A 26,881-nucleotide genomic window follows, 5' to 3' on the forward strand; every position below is an offset into this window, starting at 1 on the left:
GCTGGCAATCAGGAGAGCGCTGACGAGCAGGGGAGCGCTGGTGCGCTACTACGCGTGAACGCGCAGGAGGGTGCGCAGGGGAACCCTGACGCGCAAGGGAAGCACCCACACCGTGGGCGACATCCCTTTGCCCCGAAAGGACCGGTGCCCGTCAGCTGACAAGATCAGAAGACTGCTGGCCATCTGCACAGGAAGTGGAAGGTCTGGTAGGCGTGGGAGAACGTGAACGATCCCCGGAGAGGTCTAAGGACTCAGCTGCTACAGTCTGCTCCCGGCGAGGAGAGTCCCCATCGGAGGACGGAGGAGGTGAAGACTCGAAGAGGCGCCTCTTGACACCCTTATAGGGAGACGGGAGGCCCCTACGGCGAAGAGGACGACGAGCCTTACGGCGAAGGCGGCCACGAGTGAGGTCGTCGGGATCATCAGTCCTCCGAAGAGGAGTCTCAGTCAGAGCGCTCCCCCGAGGGGGAGACTTAGCCGCAGGAGAGACCGTGGGACCCCTTCCCCCTTCGAAGGATGTTCGGAAGGGGGAGGAGAGCCTTCAGCAAGGTCATCAACATCAGGAGCCTCTGCCACCACGACGTCGACGATAGACAGAGGATCTACCTCTGCTATCACCGGCGACTGCTTGACAGCGGCCCCTGGGCAAAGGGTGTGAAGGTACCGCAAGGGCGGCCGGCGATCCCAGGGCACTTGCGCATGATAAATACCAAAGGGCGAGGCCAACTTCAAACACACAGCTGAGGAAAAGCAAAGAAAAGATTAAGGCTGTCAATAACGAGGACGATAGACAGACACGTCTGCACATCGTCCGAGCCAAAAGTGAAGTGAAGCAAATCACCGGTGTGGGGGGGGGAGGGGTAGCAAGCTACCCCTTCCCCTAGCCCCGCTAACTAGCGCGGGGGTAGTTAACCCTCGTTAAAATCTATTGGCTCGTCAATTTCAGCTACGCCGAAAGTAAACCCAATGTAAATAGCGTGGTTTGTATTTCGGTTACGGAACAATTAAGGTTTACATTAAGGTTGAAAGTATGTGTACAATATTGTGTAATATGCATATGCAGCTTTAATTTTTTGCAAACGTTAAATTGAAATGCAGAAAATGTCAAATATTAGTAATTATCATGATAACCATAATGTGCCAGTTTTTTTTAGCTTATTAATGTGAGAGCTAATGAAATTTCCTGAAATGTATGAATATTTACGAGGTTGGAATCTGCAAGACCGCAGTTTAATTTCTAGATTTGGTAGAATGGGTGATCCTTGGAACATTCAATATTACAAATATAGGCATATATAATGATTAGTGGTGTTGCATAAAGAAAATTTAGCATATTTTGTTTTCATAATCCAAATCTCTGATACTGTACTTGATAGTGATTTCTTTTTCTTTTAGATGTCCAATAGGAGAAGACCTAACTGAAGATGTCCGCACTCTAGGAATAAAAATAAAAAGCTGGGTTAAATTCAGATGATAATGTATCAAAATTCATATAAACTGGTCTGTTACCTTGACATGATACTGCTGCTGCTGTAGTGATGGTAGGTATCTTCCCAATTTTTTTGCATAATTCTATTGTACTATTTGTGTAAAGTAAAACGTTTTAGCAAATTTTAACAGTATTTCTCAATTTTAAACATTTAACTCAGCCGGTGGATATATATATAGCTAACGTCTCTGACGTCCGACAGAAATTCAAAACTCGCGGGCGATCGAAGATTGGGTAGCTAGGTGTACAACTAGCGCCACCACTCGCCATGATACAGGAACCATTCCTTAAGTCCTCAGTTCTCTGTCACTGTGGCGTAAACATTGGAATTTTCTTGCTTGCGCATAACCTTCAAGTTTGCAACAGCTTTGGGGAAGTACTTGTTTTTTGGTTAATGGCTTTCGCTTGATTTGATTTTCTTACGTTTTTTCCTGAAACTTTTTTATTTGACTATTTTTGAACCTTGCTTGTTTGATCTCTCTGGTTTTTCCATAATGGCCGACCCTTCCCCAGTGTATGGGAAGTGTGTGAAAGGCTTTAAGATTATAGTATATATTTTATCACTTCGTATATTGTTGTTGATATTTATAGATTTACCTCTATATTTTTATATCTCACCCGCCTTACTAAGGCCTTAATCGATCCCCACTCCATTTGTACTAAATACGAGTAAATTTTGTTTTTTGATGGATCGATGGGATGAATATCTTAAGAAAATATTTTAAGAGAATTTTTGTCTTTTAATAAATTTTTTCTTTGGATAGTCTTCGATCTGTTTTCAAAGATTAAGTAGCGTTCAGTTTATTTATGCTACGCAGTTTTCAGTCTATCGTTACGATTTCACGATTTCACTTTGTATCGATTTTGACGATTAGTACATTCTTCTTACAAACTGAAGTTTTTAAGTTGTACTAAATAAAAGGAACATGTTATTTTGCAATTAATTAGTCCTTTTAGTTTTTTTCTTTAGTCAAATAACCTTTTATTGTCGGAGAGTGAGTGGCTTGAGCCATTACTCTCGTAACTGAGAGAGAGAGAGAGAGAGAGAGAGAGAGAGAGAGAGAGAGAGAGAGAGAGAGAGAGAGAGAGAGAGAGAGAGAAAACACGTTGCTCTTCTCAATCCAGATATTTATTCTCGTCCCAACTCACTGTACAGGGAGAGAGCAAACGTAGTTCTTCTCGATCCAGATATTTATTCTCGTCCCAAGTCACTGTATGGGGAGAGAGAGAGAAAAGGTAGTTCTTCGCGATCTAGTTTTTTATTCTCGTCCCAAGTCACTGTACAGGGAGAGAGAGAGAGAGAGAGAGAAAACGTAGTTCTTCGCGATCTAGTTTTTTATTCTCGTCCTAAGTCACTGAACCTTTTTAACTTATACTTTATATATTTCACTTTTACTTATATATATGTATATGTTTATTAATTATTACATGTGTGATACAATTATGCACTGATGAGCCTACACTAAAGGACATATTTCACAATTCTAGCCTTTTGGCTTAAGGGAAAATTGCTTGCTACGGATACGTATCAGCTTTATACATGTCCGATGTTAAATTGTTAAAAAGTGCTAGTGTTAGTGAAAAAAGTGCTTAAGATGTGTTCAGTGTTGCGGAGGGTTCGTCTGTTCGTACTTGCCGTTCACCCAATCCTAGACCTCTTTCAAGCTCCCCAACCCCTGGGAGAAGGAATGTCAAACGACGAAAGGGAACGATAGGTTTTAACCCACGAACAGACGTTCCCTTACGAGTGCCCTTCTTTTGGAAGAGGTGAGACTAAGTTCTCCTCCTCCTCTGAAGATGTTAACGTCAGTAAGAAATCCTGGCGTCAGGATTCCAGACCTCTCAAGAGGAAGTTGGTTCCTTCAGAACTAAGTCAAGGAAGGTTCGCCTGCTAAATGTTCCTTTATAACGTCTGGTATTGTTGCACCGTAGACTCCTTCACAGGGTCACGGTTTGGTAGTTTCGTCTAGACGTTCCAGACGTGATGTGAGTGCTGCTGCTCCTGTTGTCCTCACTGACGTTGCGGAACGGACGTTACCGAAGTCACGTCCTGATCCTCGTGTTCTGGATCCTGATTTTAGCATGCTGCAGGACATGCAGTCGAAACTGTCCACTTTAATGGAGTCTTATTGTCCAGCTCCTGATCGACAGGAACCCTCGCTTGCGGAGCGTCACGGTTCTGATAAGCGTGACTTTTTCTTCAGACTTCAAAGCGTGAAGTTTCATGTCATGCTGACGTGACCCCTAGTATTCGGCATGCTGTCAAACGTGACGCCAATCGTCAGCTTCAACGTGATGTTGAACATCAGTTGATGCAGTCCCGACGTGACGTCGACCTTCATCCTCTGCCTGTTACTCATTGGCAGGTTGATACAAGCTGTCAAGCTATTCCATCCCGACGTCTTGTTGAGTCACCACCTCGCAAAAACATCGAGCTTCCGGATGAAGTTTATTCTGAGGAGGAAGAGGATGATCCCCTTTCCACGGCTGTACCTTTGTGTATCTTGTCTGAAGAAGAGGAACCTAGATCTGCCCAACAATCTTTGTTTTTTAAGAAGATGATGACTTTTTAAGGAAGTCTTTCCTTCGCATTTTGTTCCTGCTGCTCCACGCTCGCCTCCTTCAGAATTCACCTTAGGGTTGGCTGCTACAGCTCCCTCTTTTACTAAATTGCTGCTCTCTCGGTCTTCTAAGAGAGCTTTGCGTTTCCTGGGAGAATGGTTGCAGACCAAAAGAAGTCTTGGCAAGTCAACCTTTGCCTTCCCTCCAGCCAGATTGAAGAACTTCTGGCAGGCTTGGAAGAGAAGAGGAGCAGACCAATGGTCTGTCCTCTTGTTGAAGGAGGGGTACAAAATTCCCTTTGTAAAGAAACCTACTCTTATCCAAAAGCCAATACTGTAGATCTCTCTCCCAGATACCGGGAGGAAGCAAGAAGACAAGCTTTGCACCTACAGGTGTCCCTCTTGTTAGAGAAGGGAGCTGTGGTGAAGGTTTTAAACCATCAGTCTCCAGGCTTTTACAACCGCCTCTTCCTAGTTCCCAAGAACTCAGGAGGTTGGAGACCAGTGCTGGACGTGAGCGGCCACTATGTGTTCATCCTGAAATCAAAGTTCACTATGAAAACTTCCAAGTCTGTTCTGGCAGCAGTAAGGGAAGGCGACTGGATGGTCTCACTCGATCTCCAGGATGCATACTTTCATATCCCTATCCATCTGACCTTCCAACATTATCTTAGGTTCGTTTATGGGAAGAAAATGTTCTAATTTCGAGCTCTGTGCTTCGGTCTCAGCACTGCTCCTCTTGTGTTCAGGAAGCTCATGCGGAATGTGGCGAGCTTCCTGCACTCGACAGGTGTCAGAGCCTCCCTATACCTAGACGACTGGTTACTCAAGGCGTCATCCTTCAATCGCTGTCTGAAGGATCTCAGATGGACTTTGGCCCTAGCGAAGGACTTGGGTCTCCTAGTAACAAGGAGAAGTCTCAACTGACCCCATCTCAAACTATTCTCTATTTGGGAATGGAGATACGGAATCTAGTTTTTTCAGGCTTTTCCATCGCCCACAAGACTAGAGCAAGCTCTCTTAAAGATTCGTCTTTATCAGAAAAAGAGCAGTTGCTCTGTAAGGATGTGGATGAGTCTGCTGGGAACACTCTCGTCTCTGGAGCAGTTTGTCTCCCTAGGAAGACTCAATCTTCGCCCTCTCCAGTTTCACCTCAACCAGCATTGGGACAAGGAGAAGGGCTTAGAAGCAGTGTCCATTCCACTTCAAGAAATAGTCATGACTTGCCTGAAATGGTGAGATGTCAATCTCAGACTTCAGGAAGGCCTCTCTCTTGCACACAAGAACCCAGACCATGTGTTGTGCTCAGACGCTTCGGACGCGGGGTGGGGAGCAACACTAGACAGTCTAGAGTGCTCGGGCCTTTGGACCAAAGACCAGGTAAAGCTTCACATCAACTAGAAGGAGCTTCTAGCAGTTCTTTTGGCCTTGCAAAGTTTCGAAAGACTGATTCGAAACAAGGTGATGCAGGTAAACGCAGACACCACAGCGTTAGCCTACATCTCCAAGCAAGGCGGGACCCACTCGCAGTCCCTTTACTTAACTGCAAGGGAACTTCTAGTTTGGACAAAGGAAAGAAACATCACCTTACTTACAAGGTTCATTCAGGGAGAAAGGAACGTGATGGCAGACTGCCTCAGCAGAAGAGGCCAAGTCATTACCACGGAATGGACTCTTCATCAGGAGGTGTGCGAGAAACTATGGTGGATATGGGGACGTCTGTCCATAGACCTGTTCGCAACCTCAATAACGAAGAGGCTTCCAACTTACTGCGCTCCAGTTCCAGATCCAGAGGCGGTCCACATCGATGTGTTCTTACTGGACTGGTCTCACCTGGAGGTGTATACGTTTCCCCTCTTCAAGATCATTTACTAAGTCCTACAGAAGTTCGCCTCTCACGAAGGGACCAAGTTGACGTTGGTTGCTCCCCTCTGGCCATCAAGAGAATGGTTCACCGAGGTGCATCAATGGATGGTGGACTTTCCAAGAAGCCTCCAGCAACCTCACATGAAAAGGTTCCATCAAAGCCTCCACACGCGTCTAACTGCCTTCAGACTATCGAGAGACTCTCTAGAGCTCGAGGGTTTTCGAAGGAGGCAGCTAGAGCAATTGCCAGAGCAAGGAGATCCTCTACCATCAGGATCTACCGGTCCAAATAGGAGGTATTTTGAGATTGGTGCAAGGTCACCTCCATTTCCTCGTCCTATACCTCTATAGCTCAAATCGCTGACTTCCTGCTACACCTTAGGAATGAACGTAACTTTTCTGCCTCTACCATTAAGGGTTACAGGAGTATGTTAGCTGCAGTGTTCAGAAACAGGAACATAGACCTCTCAAACAATAAAGACCTTCAAGACCTTCTCAAGTCTTTCGAGACTTCCAAGGAGCATCGGGTAGTTACGCCAGCTTGGAACCTGGATGTTGTCCTTAAATTTCTTATATCTGAGAAATTTTAACCTTTGCACTTAGCCTCTTTTAAAGATCTTACCCTGAAGACGCTTTTTCTAGTGAGTCTTGCTACTGCAAAGAGAGTTAGTGAGGTTCATGCCTTCAGTAAGAACGTCGGCTTCTGTAGTGGTAAGGCAGTATGCTCTTTGCATCTTGTTTTCTTGGCCAAGAATGACCGACATTCCCATCCATGGCCAAAATCTTTTGAGATTCCCAACCTGTCAGATGTGGTTGGTAACGAGATAGAGAGAGTCCTGTGCCCTGTGAGAGCATTTAAATTTTACCTTGACAAAACCAAAAATTTTACGAGGTGAATCCGAGTCTTTATGGTGTTCGGTCAAGAAGCCCTCCTTACCGATGTCTAAGAACGCCTTATCGTTTTTTATCAGGCTCTTAATTAGAGGGGCTCACTCTCACTGCGGTGAGACTGACCTTCGATTGTTGAAAGTAAAGATTCATGAAGTCAGAGCTGTGGCAACGTCAGTGGCTTTCAAGCAGAATCGTTCCCTACGAAGCATTATGGACGCAACCTACTGGAGGAGTAAATCTGTGTTCGCTTCACATTATTTAAAGAATGTCCAGACTCTTTACGAGGACTGCTACACTTCGGGACCATTCGTAGCAGCGAGTGCAGTAGTGGGTGAAGGTTCTACCACTACATTCCCCTAATCCCAATACCTTTTTTCTTCTCTTGAAACTATTGTCTTTTTGGTTGTATGTGGAGGCTGGGACAGTCTTCCGCAATCATTTGATTTTAGCGGGTGGTCAAATTTGTTTCTTGAGAGCGCCCAGATCAAGGGTATTGGTTGAGGTCCTGTCATAGGGGTGGTCACCCCAGATATGACAGCTCCTAGAGGTCTTTCAGCCCCCTGAGTGGATCGATGGGCTTCATAAGGATAGCGGACTAATGAGGCAGAGAATCATAAAAGTCAGCTTCCTCATCAGGTACGAACCCTTAAGTTTGTTTTTATCAAAACTCTTGAGTTATATTCCTATGATGTTTACTACTGGTCTCTTACCCTCCACCAAGGGTGTCAATCAGCTATATATATATCCACTGGCTAAGTTAAATGTTTAAAAATGATATTTTCATATTAAAATAAATTTTTGAACATACTTACCCGGTGGATATATATAATTAAACTCCCTCCCTTCTGCCCCTCTAGAGAGCCTATGGGCAGAGAAGACCCGAGGACTTAAGGAATGGTTCCTGTATCCTGGCGAGTGGTGGCGCTAGTTGTACACTGAGCTACCCAATCTTCGATTGCCCGCGAGTTTTGAATTTCTGTCGGACGTCAGAGACGTTAGCTATATATATATCCACTGGGTAAGTATGTTCAAAAATTTATTTTAATATGAAAATATCATTTATCAACACATTTGGTTATATAGCACCAATGATAGAAATAATATTCAGTGGCGAATATCATATTTACACAGAATTTAAGAATCAAATAATTTTTAAATGTTAAAATGCATTTGAATTATATGTATTTGAAAGTTTCTTTTTAAGTTTAGAATTCAAACTAATTACTAGAGGTATTTTCAGTCATATTAATTGTTTCACGGCCTTCCTTGCAGAAAAAACATGGTTGCCGCCGAATAATGTTTTTGAGGTAAAAAACATTACTTGGATCTTGATTAAAAAAGTCTTGACCTTTGGGTCATATTTGTTTTAAGTGATCTGTTCTTCAAGTTTTTCAACAAGTCAAGTGCTTTTCAGCTCATGTACTGCACTGTGAGCAAGATAAATAAATTAATTTTCTAAATGTGGACAAGCATTTTATTACCTTAACATTGCCGAATCTCTGCTCTGAAGGTCTGGACATTATTACTTGTTTTTATCTCATTTATATTTGTTACGACACAAATACAAACCTGATTTCTTTACAAAAGAGATAAACGGCGCAAGCTGGAATGCAGCTATAAAACTTCACAAGCTATCAACAACAGTAACGTTGTTACCAGTGAGTAGCGGGGAAGCACCCCACCACTCACTCACTACAACTCCAATTTCAATTCTGTCATGATTGAGAGTGGATATTATTTTCCATGCTCCTGGAACGGGCTTACGTAATCTATTTTACTTTTTCTCTCGCAGGTGAGTGCGGTGTTGCACGACATGCAAATTTGTCCTGGCATAGCAAGCCACTGTTGTAGAAAGCTAATGTAGGAAGTGAAGACGGATCCTCTCCAGCTTTGCCCTTCTTGCAGAGGACACTCCTGAACACAGGGTTCTCCATGCGATGAGTGTCAAAAGTGGCCATCCTCCCAGTGAGAGTGGTATGGCAGGAGGAGGAAGAAGTTTTAAAGGAAACCCCACCTTTATCTCTTCTCATTCAACCTCCTCCGGCGGTCTATCGAGCAAGGGCAGTGGCAATTTTTAATGGTGCAATTTTATTGTAATTAGATCTTTGTATTCAAGCAGAATACCCATGAGGTCCCTGAGGTAAGCCAAGATGAAATCGCTGTGTGCAGATCTCACTTAATAGCAACAACAGTAATACCTTGAGATACGAGCGACCCAACATACAAGAAAATTGAGATACGAGGAGAGTTTTGAGCAAATTTTTATTCTGAGATACGAGGAAAAATTTGAGATACGAGGTACAGTAGTTTCCTATGTGGCTATCAGGTGGTCGCGTGTGCGAGAGGCTGCTCACAAGGACAGCATCACTCGGTCTTTCCCATCGGATCTCCGTCGCGTAAAGTTATATGCGAGCATCGGCTATATTGTTTGCTTTTTTTACGTGTTTTTTGCGTGAATCAGTCCAGAATTAAGTGAATAAACAATGGGTCCAAAGCAAGTGAATGCAAACAAGGGTAGTGAGAAATAAAAGCATATGATGACAATGGAGATGAAGTATGAAATAATCGCAGAACATGTGAGGGGCGTAAGAGTGACTGAGCTGGCGCGCCATTACGAGACGAGTACATTGACTATATGTACCATCCTCAAGCAGAAGGATGCTATAAAGAACACCAAGACTTCCAAAGGAGTAACCATCCTTTCAAAGCTGCGTAGTGATATTCACGACGAGATGGAGAGGGTTCTTTTGATCTGGATAAAGGAGAAACAGTTGGCGGGAGATAGCGTGACCGAGACGATCATATGCAAGAAGGGCAGTCGAATCTATGATGACTTGAAAGGGAAGCAAGTAGCTGAGAAGGGGGAGACTTCGACGCCAGCGGAAACCTTCAAAGCCAGTCGTGGCTGGCTGGATAATTTCAAGAAAAGGACTGGGATACACTCGGTTGTGAGGCATGGGGAAGCAGCAAGTTCCAACGCGAAGGCCGCGATGGACTTCGTCACAACCTTTGCTTCGGTTATCGCCCAACATGGCTTCATCCCCCAAGTCTTCAACTGCGATGAAACTCTCCTTTTCTGGAAGAAGATGCCCAGGAGGACTTTCATCCCGGTAGAGGAGAAGAGACTACCGGGCCATAAACCCATGAAGGACTAGTTAACTCTAGCCTTGTGTGCCAATGCCAGTGGTGACTGTAAGGAAGCCACTGCTAGTGTACCACTCTGAAAACCCACTTGCTTTCAAGAGCCAAAGGATCTTGAAAGAGAAACTGCAAGTGATGTGGCGCGCTAATGCTAAGGCTTGGGTTACCCAGCGTTTCTTCACAGAATGGGTTAATCTGTGCTTTGGTCCGGCAGTCAAAAAATATTTGGCGGAGAAAAACCTGCCATTAAAATGTCTCATGGTCCTCGACAATGCCGCTGGTCACCCTCCTGGTCTCGAAGATGACATTCTTGATGAATTCAGCTTCATCAAGGTCCTTTATCTCCTGCGCAACACCACGCCACTCCTCTAGCCCATGGACCAACAAGTTATTTCCAACTTTAAAAAACTGTACACGAAGGATTTGTTAAGAAATGCTTCGATATCACAGACAACACCAATCTCGCCCTTTGGGAATTTTGGAAAGAACATCTCAACATCGTGCATTGTTTGAAAATTACTGTATAGACGATGCATGGCAGGGTGTCACAAGACGAACTCTTAATTCAGCGTGGAAGAAATTGTGGCCAGCTTCCGTCACTGAGAGGGACTTTGAAGGGTTTGATACGACAGACCCTGATGACCCCGAACCTGTTGTGATGGATGAAATCGTGTCTCTTGGAAAGTCCATGGGGCTGGAGGTAGACGAGGAAGACGTGAACGACCTTGTCGAGGAGCATCAGGAAGAGCTCATGACACAGAATTGATCGAGCTCCAGGAGATGCAACACGGAGGTATTGCAGGAAGACGAGGGCCGCCTTTCTATGGCAGAAATCAAAGACTTGTTAGTGAAGTGACAGGAGTTTTCTAATTTTATTGAAAACAGGCACCCAGACAAGTTGGCGAGTGGTCGTGCGTTAGCCTTGTGTGACAAAACTTGCGTGCGTTATTTTCACAACATATTGAAGGGAAGATAAAAGCAAACATCCCTAGATAGGTTCCTTTTAAAAAGGCCATCAAAAAGTGCAGGTGAAAATGAGGCAAAAAGAGCCAAGCCGGAAGAAGAAAAGTAAAAAAATGAAAATTAAAACAAAATGTAGAATTAAGTTTAGTGTAATGTAAGATTAACATTTTATTTTTAAGTGTGTGTACAGTAAGCTAATTTCATTTAAGTTAAATTTAAAGTTGAATTTCATTTAAGTTGAGTTTAAAGTTAAGGTTATGTTACGTAGAGTTACAAAAGTGTTGCGTACTGAGTGTATTGCCGTCAAGTCTCTCCTCCCCTTCCTCTCTCCCTCCTCCTCCTCCTTCTTTGCACACACCACCGTTAGCCGCTACCGTCTTCCTCGAAGGTAAGAACTCCATAATAATGTTACATTTCACAACCAGTTCATAGCCTTTGTTATTTTGTTAGCGTAGGATGTTGATTACAACAATTAAAAACATGTTTTTCCTCTGCAATATACTGTTTTTAGGGGTTTTTTTCGTGGGTGCGAACTGATTAATTTGTTTTCAGTTATTTTATATGGGAAAAATTCATCTGAGATACGAGGAAATTGAAATACGAGCTCGTTCCCAGAACGGATTAAACTCGTACTTCAAGGTATTACTGTACAGAATACTGTTTCATGACAATTTCACGAGCTAGCTGTAGAAATTCTGCAATGGACAGAGGACAACACGATCTGCCTGTCAGCTCAGTTCATACCAGGGTAAAACATCTCCGCAGATAGTTGGATCCGAGTGGTCTTTGAATCCTTAGATAGCGAACAAAGTAATGACTCTCTGGGGTTTGCCAAGAGTAGACTTCTTTGCAACGTCCCTCAACAGGAAATGTCCGTTGTACAGTACTCCTGGCAAGTACCGGACCCACAGGTGGCATTCCAGGATGCCTTCCTACACCCGTCTTGCAACCTAGATGTTTACTCATTCTCTCCATTTTGTCTCTTCAGGAAAGTCTTCAACAGGGTAAGATATACAACCAACCTACCAATAACTCTGATAGCTCCGCTATGGCCCGGGCAGAATGGTACTAAGACTTTCTACTGCTGCCGACTTGATTTACTCTTGGCAAACCCCACCAAGTCATTACTTTGTTCGCTGTCTGAGGATTCAAAGTCCACTCGGATCCAACTATCTGCCAAGATGTTCTACCCTGGTATGAACTGAGCTGACAAGGAGATCGCGTTGTCCTCTGTCCATCGCAGAATTTCTACAGCTAGCTGGTAAAATTGTCATGAAATAGTATTCTGTAGTTGCCATCAAGTGAGACCTCCGAATAGCGATTTCATCTTGGCTTACCTTGGGGACCTCAGGGGTATTCTGCTCAAATACAAAGATCTAATTACAATAAAATTGCACCATTAAAAACTGCTCTATAACAGTGGCTTGCCATGCCAGGACAAATTTGCATGTCGTGCAACCTCAAACATGAACACCGCACACACCTGCGAGAGAAAAAGTAAAATAGATTATGTAAGCCAGTTACAGGAGCATGGAAAAGAATATCCACTCTCAATCAAGGCTGAAATGAAATTGGAGTTGTAGCGAGTGAGTGGTGGGGTGCTTCCCCGCTACTGACTGGTAACAACGGTACTGTTGTTGATAGTACCGTAGTTGATACCTTGTTAAATTGATTGTTTCAAGCATTACGAAATGTATTCACCAACTCCAAATAGCAGTTCTAACTATGTGGATAATCTAGGTAATTAATTTGACAACCTGTATTTTATTTTATTTATTTAAAATTACAAATTTTACTGATGAACATGATTTCAAAACAAAGAACAAATAAGATTTATTTTACATTAAGTTAAAATGCTTTATATCTGAAAACCTTAAAACTGTACATGATAACAATTAGGCACTAAATGCAACATGCATATTCAACATGAAAATAGTGGCAAAATTACATAAACAGTCAAACAGACACTAAAATTTGTAATTCTAATAAAATCTATTAACTTTTTTTAGTTAATAACATTGTTAATTGGTTGTTACATTGATGAGAATTATGGAAAACTGGTCTTCAAAATCCACCTCCCTCCCGAAATAACTTTAATAATGCTAAATCAAATATCTAGTACAGTGACATAATGCTTGCTGATTTAGTAAGTCAGCAAATATATTTGTTCTTTATGGAGAAAAATACTTTGTTCATGAAAAATCCCACCTAAACAGTCAAAAGCATGCTTACATCATTTGGTATTGAACATAAGTGACATTATTTACACAACAGTACTACAAAGGCTTTTCTACAAGGAAATACGAGTATAATTACTGTACTATAAATCAACCCTTACTCATGCAATTTAGTACTGTACCTGAAACTTCTCATAGGTTTAGTAGAAAATGTACCCATATCATCCTTACAAAGCATTCACAAGTAACACTTTGGTTACTCTGCCTTCCTTTCTTTCTTTCCATCTGTAACGGTGCCTGCAAAACAAAAAGTTATATATAATTATAAAAATATTTGATAAAATCTAATTTAATTATAGTCAACTTTACCATTTTGATGTTCCATATGTAATATCAAGTGATATACAATATGTGAACTCAATATCTAAATAGTATTTATCTTCAAATTAATAGTTTTACTTGCGTAATTTTCTCAACCAACTAGCTTTTAAGTAGTATTACATCTATTAGCCTTCTGTCTTATTACTAGTATCTAAAGACAGAATTTAATTTGTTCTCAAAAGCCTTTAATCATAAAACTAATTATTCTATGCCTCTCCCACTATACCAAATAAAGAGATCTGGAAAGAGGAAATGTCCAATGCACGTTCATAGGTCAACCTACTTTCAATGACGATTCTCTTCTTTTAGAAGTCTTCACCAGTTTTACGAAAATTTATTATCACTCCTTTTCTATATTTACTTTTATTTTTATCAAGAGTTTAATTGGTTAATTTTTATATACTTTCCTATTCCTTTTTTTATATGTAGGCTTTCTGCAAGTTTGTTCTCTCAGCTTGGGCGGCTTTCTATGCTCGAGTAAGATGACAAATTCGTAGATAATTTGTATTTTTCCTAACTATACAAACCTTAGCTATTTACATGGGGTAATTACTTCGGCGTAGCTGAATGACGAGCCATAAAAGTTTTAACGAGGGTTTCCTACCCCGCCGCTAGTTAGCGGGGGGTAGGGAGGGGTAGCTAACTCCCCCCCCCCACACACACACACACACACCGGTGAAAGGCTCACTTTACTTAGAGGTAGGACTTTTCTTGGGGGACAGGGCTGGCGGGCACATATGTGTAAATAGCTAAGGTTTGTATAGTTAGGAAAAATACAAATTATCTACAAATTTGTCATTTGTTCCGTAACTGAAATACAAACCACGCTCTTTACATGGGGTGACTTAACCCTTAGGAAGGGTGGTAAGTACCCTGCCATACTGGCTTTGGCTTGCCTGGGGACCCCGAACCCGAGTTTGTACGAACTCAATGGGTGAGGGGGTCCCTGCTCCTCGCTGGCAGTTATAAGACTGCTGCGGCCTACGTAAGCTGTGTGTGAAGTTGAGCAGTGACTCGTCCTAGGAAGTTGACCTGGAGTTCTTCAGATGGAAATATAGGCTAGGACTCTCCCAATACCACCTCGTCAGGGTATGGGGACATGACAGTATTACATCTCAATACTAGGAACACAAGGAAGCATGGCTTACCTGCAGAGGTTCGAGGTCAGCTGTGCAAAGGACCCAGGATGCTGCTTTCTCCAAGGGAGGAGAGGATGAAGAAAAGACAAGGGCCAGACAGATCTTTTCATTCACGCAGACTAAAACCGGGTAACAATGCCCTCAACCTTCTGCTACTTGTCCAATAAGGAGCCTGAGGTTAGACCAGCTATTGTGCAGCCACCACAGGGCCGATAGAGAACGTATCGAGCCTCCTGTGTGTCACGTCTTGCAGGTAGTGGGCCGTGAAGGTGGTCTTACGCCTCCACACCCCAGCTTGCAGGACCTGCGTCACTGAAAAGTTCTTCTTGAAGGCCAGGGATGTAGCCACGACCCTGACGTCATGCGCTCTAGGGCGACGTGACGGAGGAGGGTCAGAATTCAAGGCCATATGTATTACCTTGCAAATCCAGGCCGAGATGGTATTTCTGGTGACCCTCCTCTTCGTCTCCCCGGTGCTCACGAACAAAGCTCGCACCTGGGGGCGAACTGCAGCTGTTCTTTTAAGATACAACCTCAGACTCCTGACTGGGCACAGTAGGAGATGGTCTGGGTCATCTGTTACAGAACGGAGACTCGAAACCCGGAAGGAGTCGAATCTTGGGTCCGGCACTCCCGGGTTCAGAGTCTTGGCAACAAACTCAGGGACGAAGCTGAACATTACCTCCCCCCATCCCCTTGAATGGGCGACGTCGTACGAGAGACCACGAAGCTCACCGACTCGCTTGGCCGAGGCCAAAGCTAGCAGGAACACCGTCTTCCAGGTAAGGTGGCGATCAGAAGCCTGGCGTAATGGTTCGTAGGGAGGTCTCTTAAGAGACCTGAGAACTCGAACCACGTTCCATGGAGGAGGTCTCACTTCCGACTGAGGGCAGGTAAGTTCGTAACTCCGTATCAGGAGAGAAAGTTCCAGTGAGGAGGAAATGTCCATTCCTTTAAGCCTGAAGGCAAGACTTAAGGCTGAGCGATAGCCTTTCACTACCGAGACTGAAAGGCGCATTTCCTCCCGCAGATAAACGAGGAACTCCGCTATTGCTGGTAAAGTGGCATCAAGGGGAGAGATACCCCTTCCACGGCACCAACCACAGAAAACTCGCCACTTCGCCTGGTAGACTCCTGCGGATGACTTGCACAGGTGGCCAGACAACCTGTTCGCAACTTGTTGCGAAAATCTTCTCTCTGTGAGGAGATGCTGGATAGTCTCCAGGCGTGAAGTCGAAGCGAAGCTACGGCTTTGTGGTAGATGTTGGAGTGTGGTTGTTTGAGTAGCTCGCGACGTGGAGGGAGCTCCCTCGGAATCTCCGTGAGGAGTTGCAGAAGGTCCGGGAACCATTCTGCATGATGCCATAGCGGAGCTATCAAGATCATTGAGAGATTGACCGATGTTCTGGTCTTGTTGAGTACCCTCCTCATCAGACAGAACGGGGGAAAGGCGTACACATCGATGTTGTCCCACCGTTGTTGGAAGGCATCCTGCCAGAGAGCCTTGGGGTCCGGGACTGGGGAACAGTACAGCGGGAGCTTGGTGTTCAGCGCCGTAGCGAACAGATCCACCGTCGGGGAACCCCACAAAGTCAGGACTTTGTTGGCTATCTGAGGATCCAAAGACCACTCGGTACTCACTATCTGTGTCGCTCTGCTCAGACTGTCGGCGAGCACATTCCTTTTGCCCGGAATGAAGCGAGCCGCTAGTGAAATCGAGTGGACTAAGGACCATCTCAGGATCTCTACTGCAAGATGGGATAGCTGTTACAAAAAGGTACCTCCCTGCTTGTTGATATAAGCCACCTCTGTGGTGTTGTCGCTCATCACCACCACAGAGTGGCCCGCCAGGACTTGGTGGAACTTCTGAAGTGCCAGGAACATGGCCTTCATTTCTAGCAGGTTTATAAGAAGATACTTTTCTGATTCTGACCACAGGCCTGAGGTCCTGTGGCTCAGAACGTGGGCCCCCCACCCTTTGTTTGATGCGTCCGAAAACAGCATCAAATCTGGGGAAGGGACGAGAAGATCCACTCCCTTTCGTAGATTCTCGTCTGCCACCCACCAACTGAGGTTCGCCCGTTCCGCAGGTCCCATAGGGATCAAGGTGTCCGGGGAGTCGTGTCCTCGACTCCACCGAGACTTAAGTCGCCACTGGAGGGATCTCATCCTGAAGCGACTGTTGGGAACGAGACGGGTCAGAGAGGAGAGGTGGCCGAGGAGACGAAGCCACGATTGGGCTGGGAGTTCTTCTCGATTGAGGAAAGGTCTCGCAACCTTCCTCAGCCTTGCTATCCTTTCGTCTGATGGGAAGGCTTTGTGGAGATTGGTGTCTATGACCATGCCTAGATATACCAGTTTCTGAGAGGGCTGCAGGGAAGACTTCTCGAGATTTACCACGATACCAAGATCCTGGCAAACTTAAAGGAGTCTGTCTCGGTGGTGAAGAAGGGTTGCCTCCGAGTCCGCTAGGATCAGCCAGTCGTCCAGATACCGAAGGAGACGGATGCCGATCCTGTGGGCCCACGAAGAGATGATGGTGAATACTCTGGTGAACACCTGAGAAGCTGTGGAGAGACCGAAACACAGCACCTTGATCTGGCAGATCTTGTTGTCTAGGCAAAATCTCAGGTACTTCCTTAAAGACGGATGGATTGGGATCTGGAAGTACGCGTCCTTCGGGTCCAGTGTACACATGAAGTCTAGTGGTCTCACCACAAGTCTGACCGTGTCTGCCGTCTCCATGCTGAACGGAGTCTGCTTGACAAACCCGTTCAGGGTCGAGAGGTGGATGACTGGTCTCCAGCCTCCAGACGCCTTTCTCACAAGAAAGAGTCGACTGTAGAAGCCTGGGGACCCGTCTACAACCTCCTGGAGAGCGTCCTTCTCCAACATGGTCTGGACTTCGGCCCGGAGGGCCTGCCCTTTTGCCGATCCCATGGCAAAAGAGCTCAACGACACTGGATTCACTGTCAGGGGAGGTTGAGAGGCTGTGAACGGGACGTGATAACCTAGAGTGATCACAGAGATCGTCCAGGCATCCGCCCCGAGTTGCTGCCACCTTGTCACGCAACTCTGTAGGCATCCCCTCACTGGTGGACATGCAGGGGGATTGCCAACCCTAGCGCTTCCGGACTCAGCTGGTACCTCTAGGGTTTTTGCTTCCCCTGGTGGACTTCTTGCCCCTTCTGCTCTTGGCAGGAAAGGGCTTAGACACCTTGGGCTTCGCTGTGGTCGTCTTCTTTGTGTCCTTAGCCGGACGGGGCTGCTGGACTGCTGGAGGTTTGTAGGGCCTCGATGTCAGGGCCCTGTGGATGAGGGAAACCTGGTTGGATTTCCTCCACCTCTCAGCAGTGAGCTCCACGTCCTTAGGCTCAAACAGGCTCTTACCGAGAACGGAAGAGTGTCTGAGCCTGCTAGCCTCTGCACTGGGGACCTTATGATGGAACCTCTCGGCCACGGCGTCCCGATGCTTGAGGATCGTATTGGCCCACAAGGTCGAGACTTGGTGGGCCAGAAACCCAATGGTCCGTGTGCCCGAGAGTAGAAAGGTTTCCAGCGCTTTCCTGGTGCTTTCTTTGGAGAGGTCCCCGGACCGCGCCAGGATGCCCAGAGACCCCAGCCAGATGTCGAGCCACGAAGTTGCCTGCATGGCACACTTGGTGGCCTTCTCCTGGCTTAGGATCTCAGTGGCTGAAAAGGACACGTGCCGGTTGGAGAGTCTCTCAAGAGGGACTCCCCCAGTGAGTTCTTCCACGGAGTGGTGTAAGGGAAGACTCAGACAAGACTCCTCGAGGATCTCGAAGTACCTCCTCTGGTGGACTCGAGGAGGAGCGAGGAGCTTGTTACTGGCACTCGATCTGCTGGAGAAGGCAAGCTCAGAGAGATGGCCCTCGACCTTGTCCCTGGCACTCTTCATCCCCTGAGACCAGGGCAAAGCTGCACTGGCCCTAGAGGCTTTCTGGGTGCCGTAGACGCGGTCCAGGACCTATTCCTTCCCTTCACGAGGTGGGGCCTCAGGGTCTGGGATCCCACTGAGGTTCCTCATGAGGGTCAGGACTTGCCAGAACGCGTGTTCTGACTCCTGGTGCTCTCCTCCCGAAGGACTGGCAGTCAAGTCTCCCGTCCCCAGTGGCTCTTCCTGGGGGGACGCGTGGATTTCCTCGACGGCTCTAGACGGTTCCTGCCTGATCCTCGCTGACGATTTGGGAATCGTCTTAGAGTCCTTAGGCTCCCTCCTGGGCGGGATACAGGACTCGAGCAGCAAAGGGGGCAGGCTCTTCTCCACCTCTGGACGAGAAGACCTCTCAGGGAGAGGCGGAGCTTCTCCCATTGGTGCGATGGGGGAGTGGTCCGGCTCATCCGACTCTCCTGAGGAGGGTAATCCTCCTCTGCAGGGGAGGGAGAGAAGGTCTGGAGGGGAGAAGGAGCCTTGCGCAAGGATCTGCGCCGAGACAGAATAGGCCTCGGAGGAGGTTCCACGGGAGAGACTCCTCTCTTCCTCTTCAGGGGGGAGGAAGCTGCCGCTGGTTTGTGGCCCGAATCAGAGAGGGCGGGCTTAATAGCCTGCACAAGGGCTCTGACTAGGGCGCCGAACCAGGGCTGCTGTCTGACACCCCCTCTGGAGGGAAAGGGATCGAGGGATCCCTAGGAGGAGTCGACAAACGAGGGTTTGCCTGCAGGGCTGAAAGAGAAGAGTCCCTAGACCTGTCCAGGAAGCGCCCCTCCTCCGGCGGGCGCGCTGGTCTGCGCTTGCGGGGAGGGGAATGCGATGAAGAAGTGTCCGCCTGGCGGCGCTCGCGCTGGGGCTCGTGTGCCGGGCCCTGGTCAGGCTCGCGCGTGAATGGTTGGCGCGATACTGGAATCTCGCGCGGGCAGGGGCGGGCGTAATGGCGCGCAGGCGGGGATTCAGGAGCGATGGTGCGATAGCGCAGGCGTGTGGGTGCGCAGCAGCTGGAGCGGGAACGTGGTCCCGAGAGCGCGTAGGCGATGGCAAGGGCGTATGGCGAGCAGGAGCCGGCGCAGGAGGCGGCCGAACGCGCGGGCGCGCAGCGACCTGGTGCGGCCCCGAAGGGCGCGAGATAACGGGGGCACCTGAGCCCATGTCCGGAAGAATTGGCCGAGGGCGCGTTAGTGCTGGAGCAGGGTCGCGAGCGACCTGGATGACGCATTGGCGCGGAGGTTGGCGCTGGTCGGATAAGACCGGCATGCTCGCCTGTGGGCGCGCATGGAGCGCATCAGGATGCGGTCGCACCGGAGTGTGTTGTTGCGGCGGCCGCGCAGGGAGCGCCGTTGGATGAGGGCGCTCTAGTGTATGCTGAAGGGCTACCTTGGTCGCCTTGAATACAGGAACGGGGCGTGTAGCAGGAACAGGGCGCGTCACCGGAGCGTCGTGCGCGGTTGCATCATATGCAAGCTCGCGTGGTCTGGAGGGAGAGCCCAGAGGCGGCCGTGAGCGCCCGTGCGCTAACTTGGGAGCCTTCTGGGCGACGCGCTGAGATGTCGTAGCGCGTTGGTGAGCGCGTGGGCGCTGGAGCTGGAACCGCGCATGGATGCGTGTCGCGTGTCTCCCCAGACGGGCGCGACGAGTCCGTAGGAACCTGTGGGCGCCTGTGCGCCAGCTTACGTGCCTCCTGGACCGCGCGCGACGATGCACGAACTGGTGGGCGCGTGAGCGCAGGTGGCCGCTGGGGCACCGGTGGACGCGTATGCGCAGGTGAGCGCAGGAGCACCGTATCAGGAACTGCTGTTGGGCGCGTTAGCGCAGGTGGCCGCTGGGGCACCGGTGGGCGCGTATGCGCAGGTGAGCGCTGGAGCGCCGTATCAGGAACTGCTGGTGGGCGCGTATTGGCAGGTGAGCGGTGGCGCGCTATCTCAGGAACTGCTGGAGGGCGCCGGGGCGCCGAAGGGCATGGGCGCGCAGGGGGACCCTGGCGCTTAACAGAAACAGTGGCGTGAACGCCTGAGGGTGAGCGCCAAGGCGCTAGGTTAGGAACAGCAGCGTCAGCAGCAGGCGAGCGCTCAGGCGGTGCCTGGCGCTTGAGGGCAAGAGGCGCAGTATTGTGCTCAAGACCCTTCAGCCCCAAAGGGCCCAGAGACTGCGCAGTGGCAGTATGAGGTGGCGCGTCACGCGCATCAGGAACTCTGGAAGTGGATGGTCTGGGCGACAGGTCACAATGTCCCGAAGGACGACCATCCTCCGAAGGGGATCGCGAACGATCCCCGGAGAGGTCTAGGTTAGTAGCTGGCAGGACTGGAGAACGGCGAGTCGTCTCCGCAGAGGACTGTGGTGACGACGAGCCAAAGAGGCGCCTCTTAACCCCCTTGTAAAGGGGAAGGAAGGCCTCTACGGCGAAGGGGAGGACGAGCCTTCCGCCTTATACGCCCACGAGGGGCCGTGGGATCAGCAAGCTGACCACCGATGGGCCTACGAAGAGGAGTCTCTGTAAGCAAACTCCCCCGAGGAGGAGAATTGCCGGCAGGAGAGACCGTGGGACTTAAGATCCTCCCTCGAAGGATGTTCGGGGGGAGAGTCTATGCCTTCAGCTACCTCAGCCACAGGAACGGGAGTTTGGCTAGACCCACGAGATGTCTCCGTCACAACAACGTCAACCACAGACAGAGGATCTATCTCCGCTGTAGTTGGCGATTGTTTGACGGCTGCACCCAGTTTGATCATGTCAAACAGGGCTTCCATGGAGGGCGAACCCTGCAGCCCCAAGGAAGCCCAAAGCTGCAATAAATCATTGTTAGACACAAAATCTTCCTCCAGGGGAGGAGGGGCAGCTGCCTCGCTATGGGAGGCAACTACCTCTCCCGCACCCCGGGATCGGTCAATAGCACAGCGGTCTACGCTACTACTCGCCGGCCTCTTGGAAGAGGCCGCTTGAGGGGGAGCTTCGGAGGAGGAAAGGGCAACGGAGGAAGAAGTCCTGGAATTTTCTCTCTTCAGAGAAGCCTCTGAAGGAGAAAGATCCCTTTTGGCCTTCTTCTTATGGCGCTGGGCAAACCTCTCCCACTGGGAGGTAGACCACTCCCTACATTCAATACATACATTACCACTATCACACCGTTGGCCCCTACAGTGAGGACACAAGGTGTGGGGATCAGTGTCGACCGCCGACATAAAGGTCCCACAAGGGCAGCCAGGAACTCCAGGGCAAGTACGCATAACGGCAGAGGCCAACTTCAGTCACACTGCGGAAAAGAAAAAGCAAAAAGACAGATTAATTATGGCAGTCAAAGCGAGGGAGAGCACAGACAGGTCTGTTCTCTACCCGAGCCAAAAGTAAAGTCAGCCTTTCACCGGTGTGTGTGGGGGTGGGGGGAGCTAGCTACCCCTCCCTACCCCCCGCTAACTAGCGGCGGGGTAGGAAACCCTCGTTAAAACTTTTATGGCTCGTCATTCAGCTACGCCAAAGTAATTACCCCATGTAAATAGCGTGGTTTGTATTTCAGTTACGGAACAAATTATGATTAGTAGATGTCAATGACTGTTTGTATCATATTTAGTAAATTCTCTGCTGTATCAGTGATGGATTTGCTTATGTTCTCCTTTCTTATTCTCAGCATTTTTTTTATTTTTGTCTCATCAATGATGGAATTCTATAAAAAAAAAATCTACCATATTCAATAGAGTTGGAACTGTAATCCTTATCACAATAAGGATAATCTATATAATTCTTAAAGATGCAAAAAATAAACTATGAAACAATATTTAAATAATAAAATATTACTGCAGTATTTTGATACTTAGAAGCTACAAGTACTGTGCAAGCATCTGATACTTAGCTAGAAGTTACATAGCTAATAAAAAAAAAAAAAAAAAAAAATCTTAACTACTGTCATACTCTTACTGCTGGGCAGAAACTGCTCCCGGTGGTCTACGGGAATGACTCAATCTCCTCAACTCATTCTAAAGTAGTCGTTAAAGACATGTACATATTAACTATTATATATCACTATTTTTAGGGAGGAGGGGAGGGAATTAGGTGATTATTAGATTATCAAAATATTGAAATTGTTTCATTCTAATGAATGTTACCTGTAGGTCAAATTGCTACTATCTGCAACCTTGTAAACAAAATTGTAGAATAATCTCTCCAGACATTAGGAATAGCTCTCCAGGAACCATACAGGATGGAAACATTACAAGATTTCATGAGACTAAACCCACACTCTGGGGCTCAGGAACTCACTTAACTCAAGGTCCTATACAAATTACGTTGACATCACGTTTCATACAAATATTTTAGTTATAGGTAGTCGTCGACTTACGACTGTTTGACTTTATGACAACTTTTTCCTTGTAATGAGGTCACAAGTCTGTTGGAAATAGAACACTAATAGGACAACTATTTCCTTAGAAATAATCCATTTTCTTGTATAAAAATGAATTAATTTATTTTGGTAAGTTAGTATTTTCTATTATTGATATTATACAGTATTTATTCTACATAAAAATATATTAAGAAAGCTTTTAATACCTGCTGATTTCATATCATATGTCTGGTGACGTCATACTTGAGGAAGTCCTGGAAAAAGACCGGGCAAATCGAGTAATTTCCTTTTAATAAGCTATTGATTAATGTTAGTAGACACATAATCAAAATATCAAATAACGATACAATGTACTTCAGGGATCTGTATCGGTTGTTAGGATTACTACTCGGTGTAAATTTTACTATACAACTAGAACAGAATCTCATATTTTACACGGGTTTCATTTTCTTATGTTTCATCTCTGATAGTCGATTGTTTTTTATCTAATGAAAGTACACTAATAAGACAAATATTTTCTTAAAGTAATATATTTTTTTGTACAGTATCAAAATGAATTACTGTACTTTTGCGGGGTAAGTTAGTAGGTTATTTAATTTTAAGCAAGAAAAAGAAACTGGTTTTACATATTTTGCAAGTCATTCTTTCATGATATGTCTGGTGATGTCATATTTCAGGCAGAAGGCGAGTGGCAAATTGAGCGATTTCCTTTCGATTAGTTATTGACTAATCTTATTATCCTAATTATAGAACAATGAGTAATGATACCAAGTATTTCAGTGGTTTCTGTCAGCTGTTATGAGTAGCCAACAGTACTATTTACCATAAATTTAAGATAAGTACTGCAAGTCTGGTGATGTCATTTTTCTGGTGGAAGGCGAGCCTGCAAATTGAGTGATATCTTTTTGATACTTTACCGAATAATATTAGTATTCCCATTATCGAAACATTGTGGAACGATATTGAGTATACTGTATCTAATAATGTCTAAAGAGAAATCCTGTGCAGAAAGAGAGAGAGAAAACAACGTATTCATATAACTAATAATAACGGCTATAAACAAAGTATATGAAAACTATGATATCCTATAACATATTGGTGTTGATGTAAGAGAAGATAGTTTGTATAAGTTAAGAAATTATATAAACATTACTACTTGTAATTCGTTTGTGCGCATAATCACAATACAGTAGTAGGACCTTGAGATCAGCTGATAACTACCAAAAATAATACAAAGGTAATTGTTGATTATTGAAATGCTTCCGAAATTGAAAAATAAAATACAAATATGCTTTAATAAATCACAATTAAATACAAATGTCTAAAGAAATATGAAGTAATAATAAACTAAAAATTAATTGCTGTATGGAGCATTAAAAATGAACTACTCGTGAGAATGTATTCGCATGATAACTAATAATATGTCTATAAATTAAGTGTATAAAAACTATATTCTATAACATATTGGTGTTGATGTAATATTCATTTCTGGGGCGGCCTGTGACGGCCGGTGAAAGGTCCTTCTTTGTACCTTTCCTAATATAAATCTTCCAAATATACTAGAGAAAGATAAAAGCATGGAATGCAGAGGTTACAACCCTCGCGCGAACACCTTGTAGGTGTCGTGTATTTAACAAAGGCGTGCGAAAACCACTATTCACAGGCTGCCTTCCATTTAGATAATCCCTTCATCAATGGGGAGGGCCGTGACAGGCCCTAGAGAACATAGTTGAACTACCCCACCGACACCTACCACGCGCGCCCTCTAGGACATCCTTCTGTTTTTGGACTTGCCCGCAAGTTGAGTGTTTTTTTGCACAGTGTTTTTCGAAGTGCTTCTCGTTAATTCAACATGACTGACGTTGCTACTTCACCCTTACCAATGTTAAGTACCATAGTTTGTTTTGACAGCTTATTGCAGTACCGGGCATTTGTTCTGTTTCCAGTATTGTGGTTTTTAGTTTTGGAAGCGATTGATCTGCCTCGGTATCGGCAGCCATTTTGGGTTATGTTCGCTTCGGTAAATTTTCAAGTTATTATTGCCCATCTAGTACTCTGTCATCTAGGTTATATCACTTACGTTTTATGACCATTTGTATTATCATTAATTATTATTAGTTTTTACTATGGTATTTATTTGCTAGCAAGTCCAATTTGGACCTACGAAGAATAGCGATTTAGTCTTTGTTAGTTGTGTACTCGCCTCAGGAAGTATGGTAGCAGGACCTTGAGATCAGCTGATCGCAACAAAATGTAAACAAATAATAAATTGTAGAAACTTTACTGTTTAAGTTCGACATACGTCCCGATCAAGTTATGACGCGTCTCTTAGTCCCTATCTCATTCTTAAGTCAACCATTACCTGTATACTGTTAGGTTTCACTTTTTAAAGTTTCAGATACAGTATACTGTACAATAGTCTCTCTGCTATTACAGGCGGTACGATCCAGCCCTCTGCAATACCTGAACAATCACAAAATAGATACAGTAATCTATGGTATATTTCAGACAAGTATTAAAATATTGAAATACCGTATTTCCCATCTCATAAGACGCTACATTTAGCTAAGGAAATTAAGGTTTTTAAAACCTATCATAGCAGCAATTCCCAGTCAGTAATTCTACATTGTGATTTTTCATTTGGCATAATAAATTTTCATATTTCGGGTGTAATTATGAAATGTAATAAGTAAATATCAATTAGCCGTACATTTGTTAACCCAATTTTATTATATAACGGATTTTGAGCGAAGCGAAAAATCTATTTTTGGGTAAGATAGCCATGTCGTCCTGATGGAAGTTCCTTAAAGGCAGCTTCCTAGGGTATATTACAACTACAGCGATATTCCCAGAGAATTTACCTTCAGGTACCCAGAATTCTAACTCCTGGAGCGAGTATCCCTAAAAAAGACCTTAGGGATATCGTAAATATCAGTGGACGTATTCTTGACACGCCTCATAGCAATCTATACCCCGAATAGAGTTAACACTTCGTAGGGGTAAAATGGCAAGAAAACGAAAACGATAAGAAAGGGGGGAGCCGTTCATAAGGCACCCCCCCTCTCCGCTTCGAAAGCGTGCCCTGCGCCGCTCACGGCGCCATCTGTATTCCTTGTAGCGATACACGAGGTGCTACAGATACTGTATGTAGGGAGGGGTCCTACTATCCTTTTCACTCATATTTATTTTGAAAAGGAGCAGGGCGGGTCCATCAGGACGACATGGCTATCTTACCCAAAAATAGATTTTTCGCTTCGCTCAAAATCCGTTTTTTGGGCTCAAGCCATGTCGTCCTGATGGAAGTATACCAGAGCATTACTGTATCTGTGGATTCTCAATACGTGCCGTACTCCTCAAGAATGTTTCTTAGTCAACTCGACTGACAGACCTAAGATGTTACCGTTATACATCTTTTCACTAATCATAAGCCATGAGAGTGCTTCCTGCCCCCTACAGGGAGGAGTCCTACTAGACTCTAGAAACGAACGAAGAGTACATATACCTATGTATGAATCACTCGCTAGCCAGTACCATATAGTGGTCTCACTCTATATGAAGCGAAGTCTTACGGGACTACCGTATCCAAAAGAAAAAGTCCCGACCAGCACCCTGGTCGAAGTAAAAATAGACAAAAGGTTATATCTGCGTAGGATTAAACTTGCTACTACCACCGTCCTCAGAAAGGGGTGGAGTCCTTATTGCTAAGGAAAGTATAAGCCAGTATAATCCAGGCTTTGCATTAAGGAATAGGCTATTATAGATATCCCCGATTAATATACATAGGCTAAATGCTCAAAAAACAATATGAAATCAAAAAATATAGGTGAAGGAGACGCAAGGTTCCCGAGAACAAGTTTATTGAGAAACAATAAATAGGTATGGTCACCATAAATATGTACATATGCTAGGTGGATGACCAACAATTTTCACAAGTACTGTAGTGCATGGATGAATGATTATCTGAAAGAAAACATATGTGTCACTTACACATAC

At 45.6% G+C, this 26,881-nt stretch overlaps 2 protein-coding genes across 7 annotated transcripts in view; one reads left to right on the forward strand and one right to left on the reverse strand.

The window, feature by feature from the left end:
* The window catches only part of Tcs4 (Threonyl-carbamoyl synthesis 4), a 101,162-nt gene extending 99,621 nt beyond the window's left edge, over positions 1-1,541 (forward strand). For both annotated transcript variants that reach the window (XM_068361094.1, XM_068361095.1), the window contains exon 10: positions 1,396-1,541. In XM_068361094.1, coding sequence (XP_068217195.1) covers positions 1,396-1,474 — 79 coding nt within the window. In that variant the 3' untranslated portion in view covers positions 1,475-1,541. The remainder of the gene's footprint in view (positions 1-1,395) is intronic.
* An 11,128-nt stretch (positions 1,542-12,669) lies between these two features.
* The window catches only part of LOC137629611 (androgen-induced gene 1 protein-like), a 138,993-nt gene continuing 124,781 nt past the window's right edge, over positions 12,670-26,881 (reverse strand). For 4 of the 5 annotated variants that reach the window (XM_068361096.1, XM_068361099.1, XM_068361098.1 and 1 more), the window contains one exon: positions 12,670-13,385. In XM_068361096.1, the coding sequence (XP_068217197.1) occupies positions 13,345-13,385 (41 nt within the window). In that variant the 3' untranslated portion in view covers positions 12,670-13,344. Of the gene's footprint in view, positions 13,386-23,094; positions 23,143-26,881 lie in introns of all 5 variants that reach the window. The other variant, XM_068361097.1, reaches the window with a different exon arrangement.

This window comes from Palaemon carinicauda, chromosome 37 (assembly GCF_036898095.1).
Source record: "Palaemon carinicauda isolate YSFRI2023 chromosome 37, ASM3689809v2, whole genome shotgun sequence".
Taxonomy (NCBI): Eukaryota; Metazoa; Arthropoda; class Malacostraca; order Decapoda; family Palaemonidae; genus Palaemon; species Palaemon carinicauda.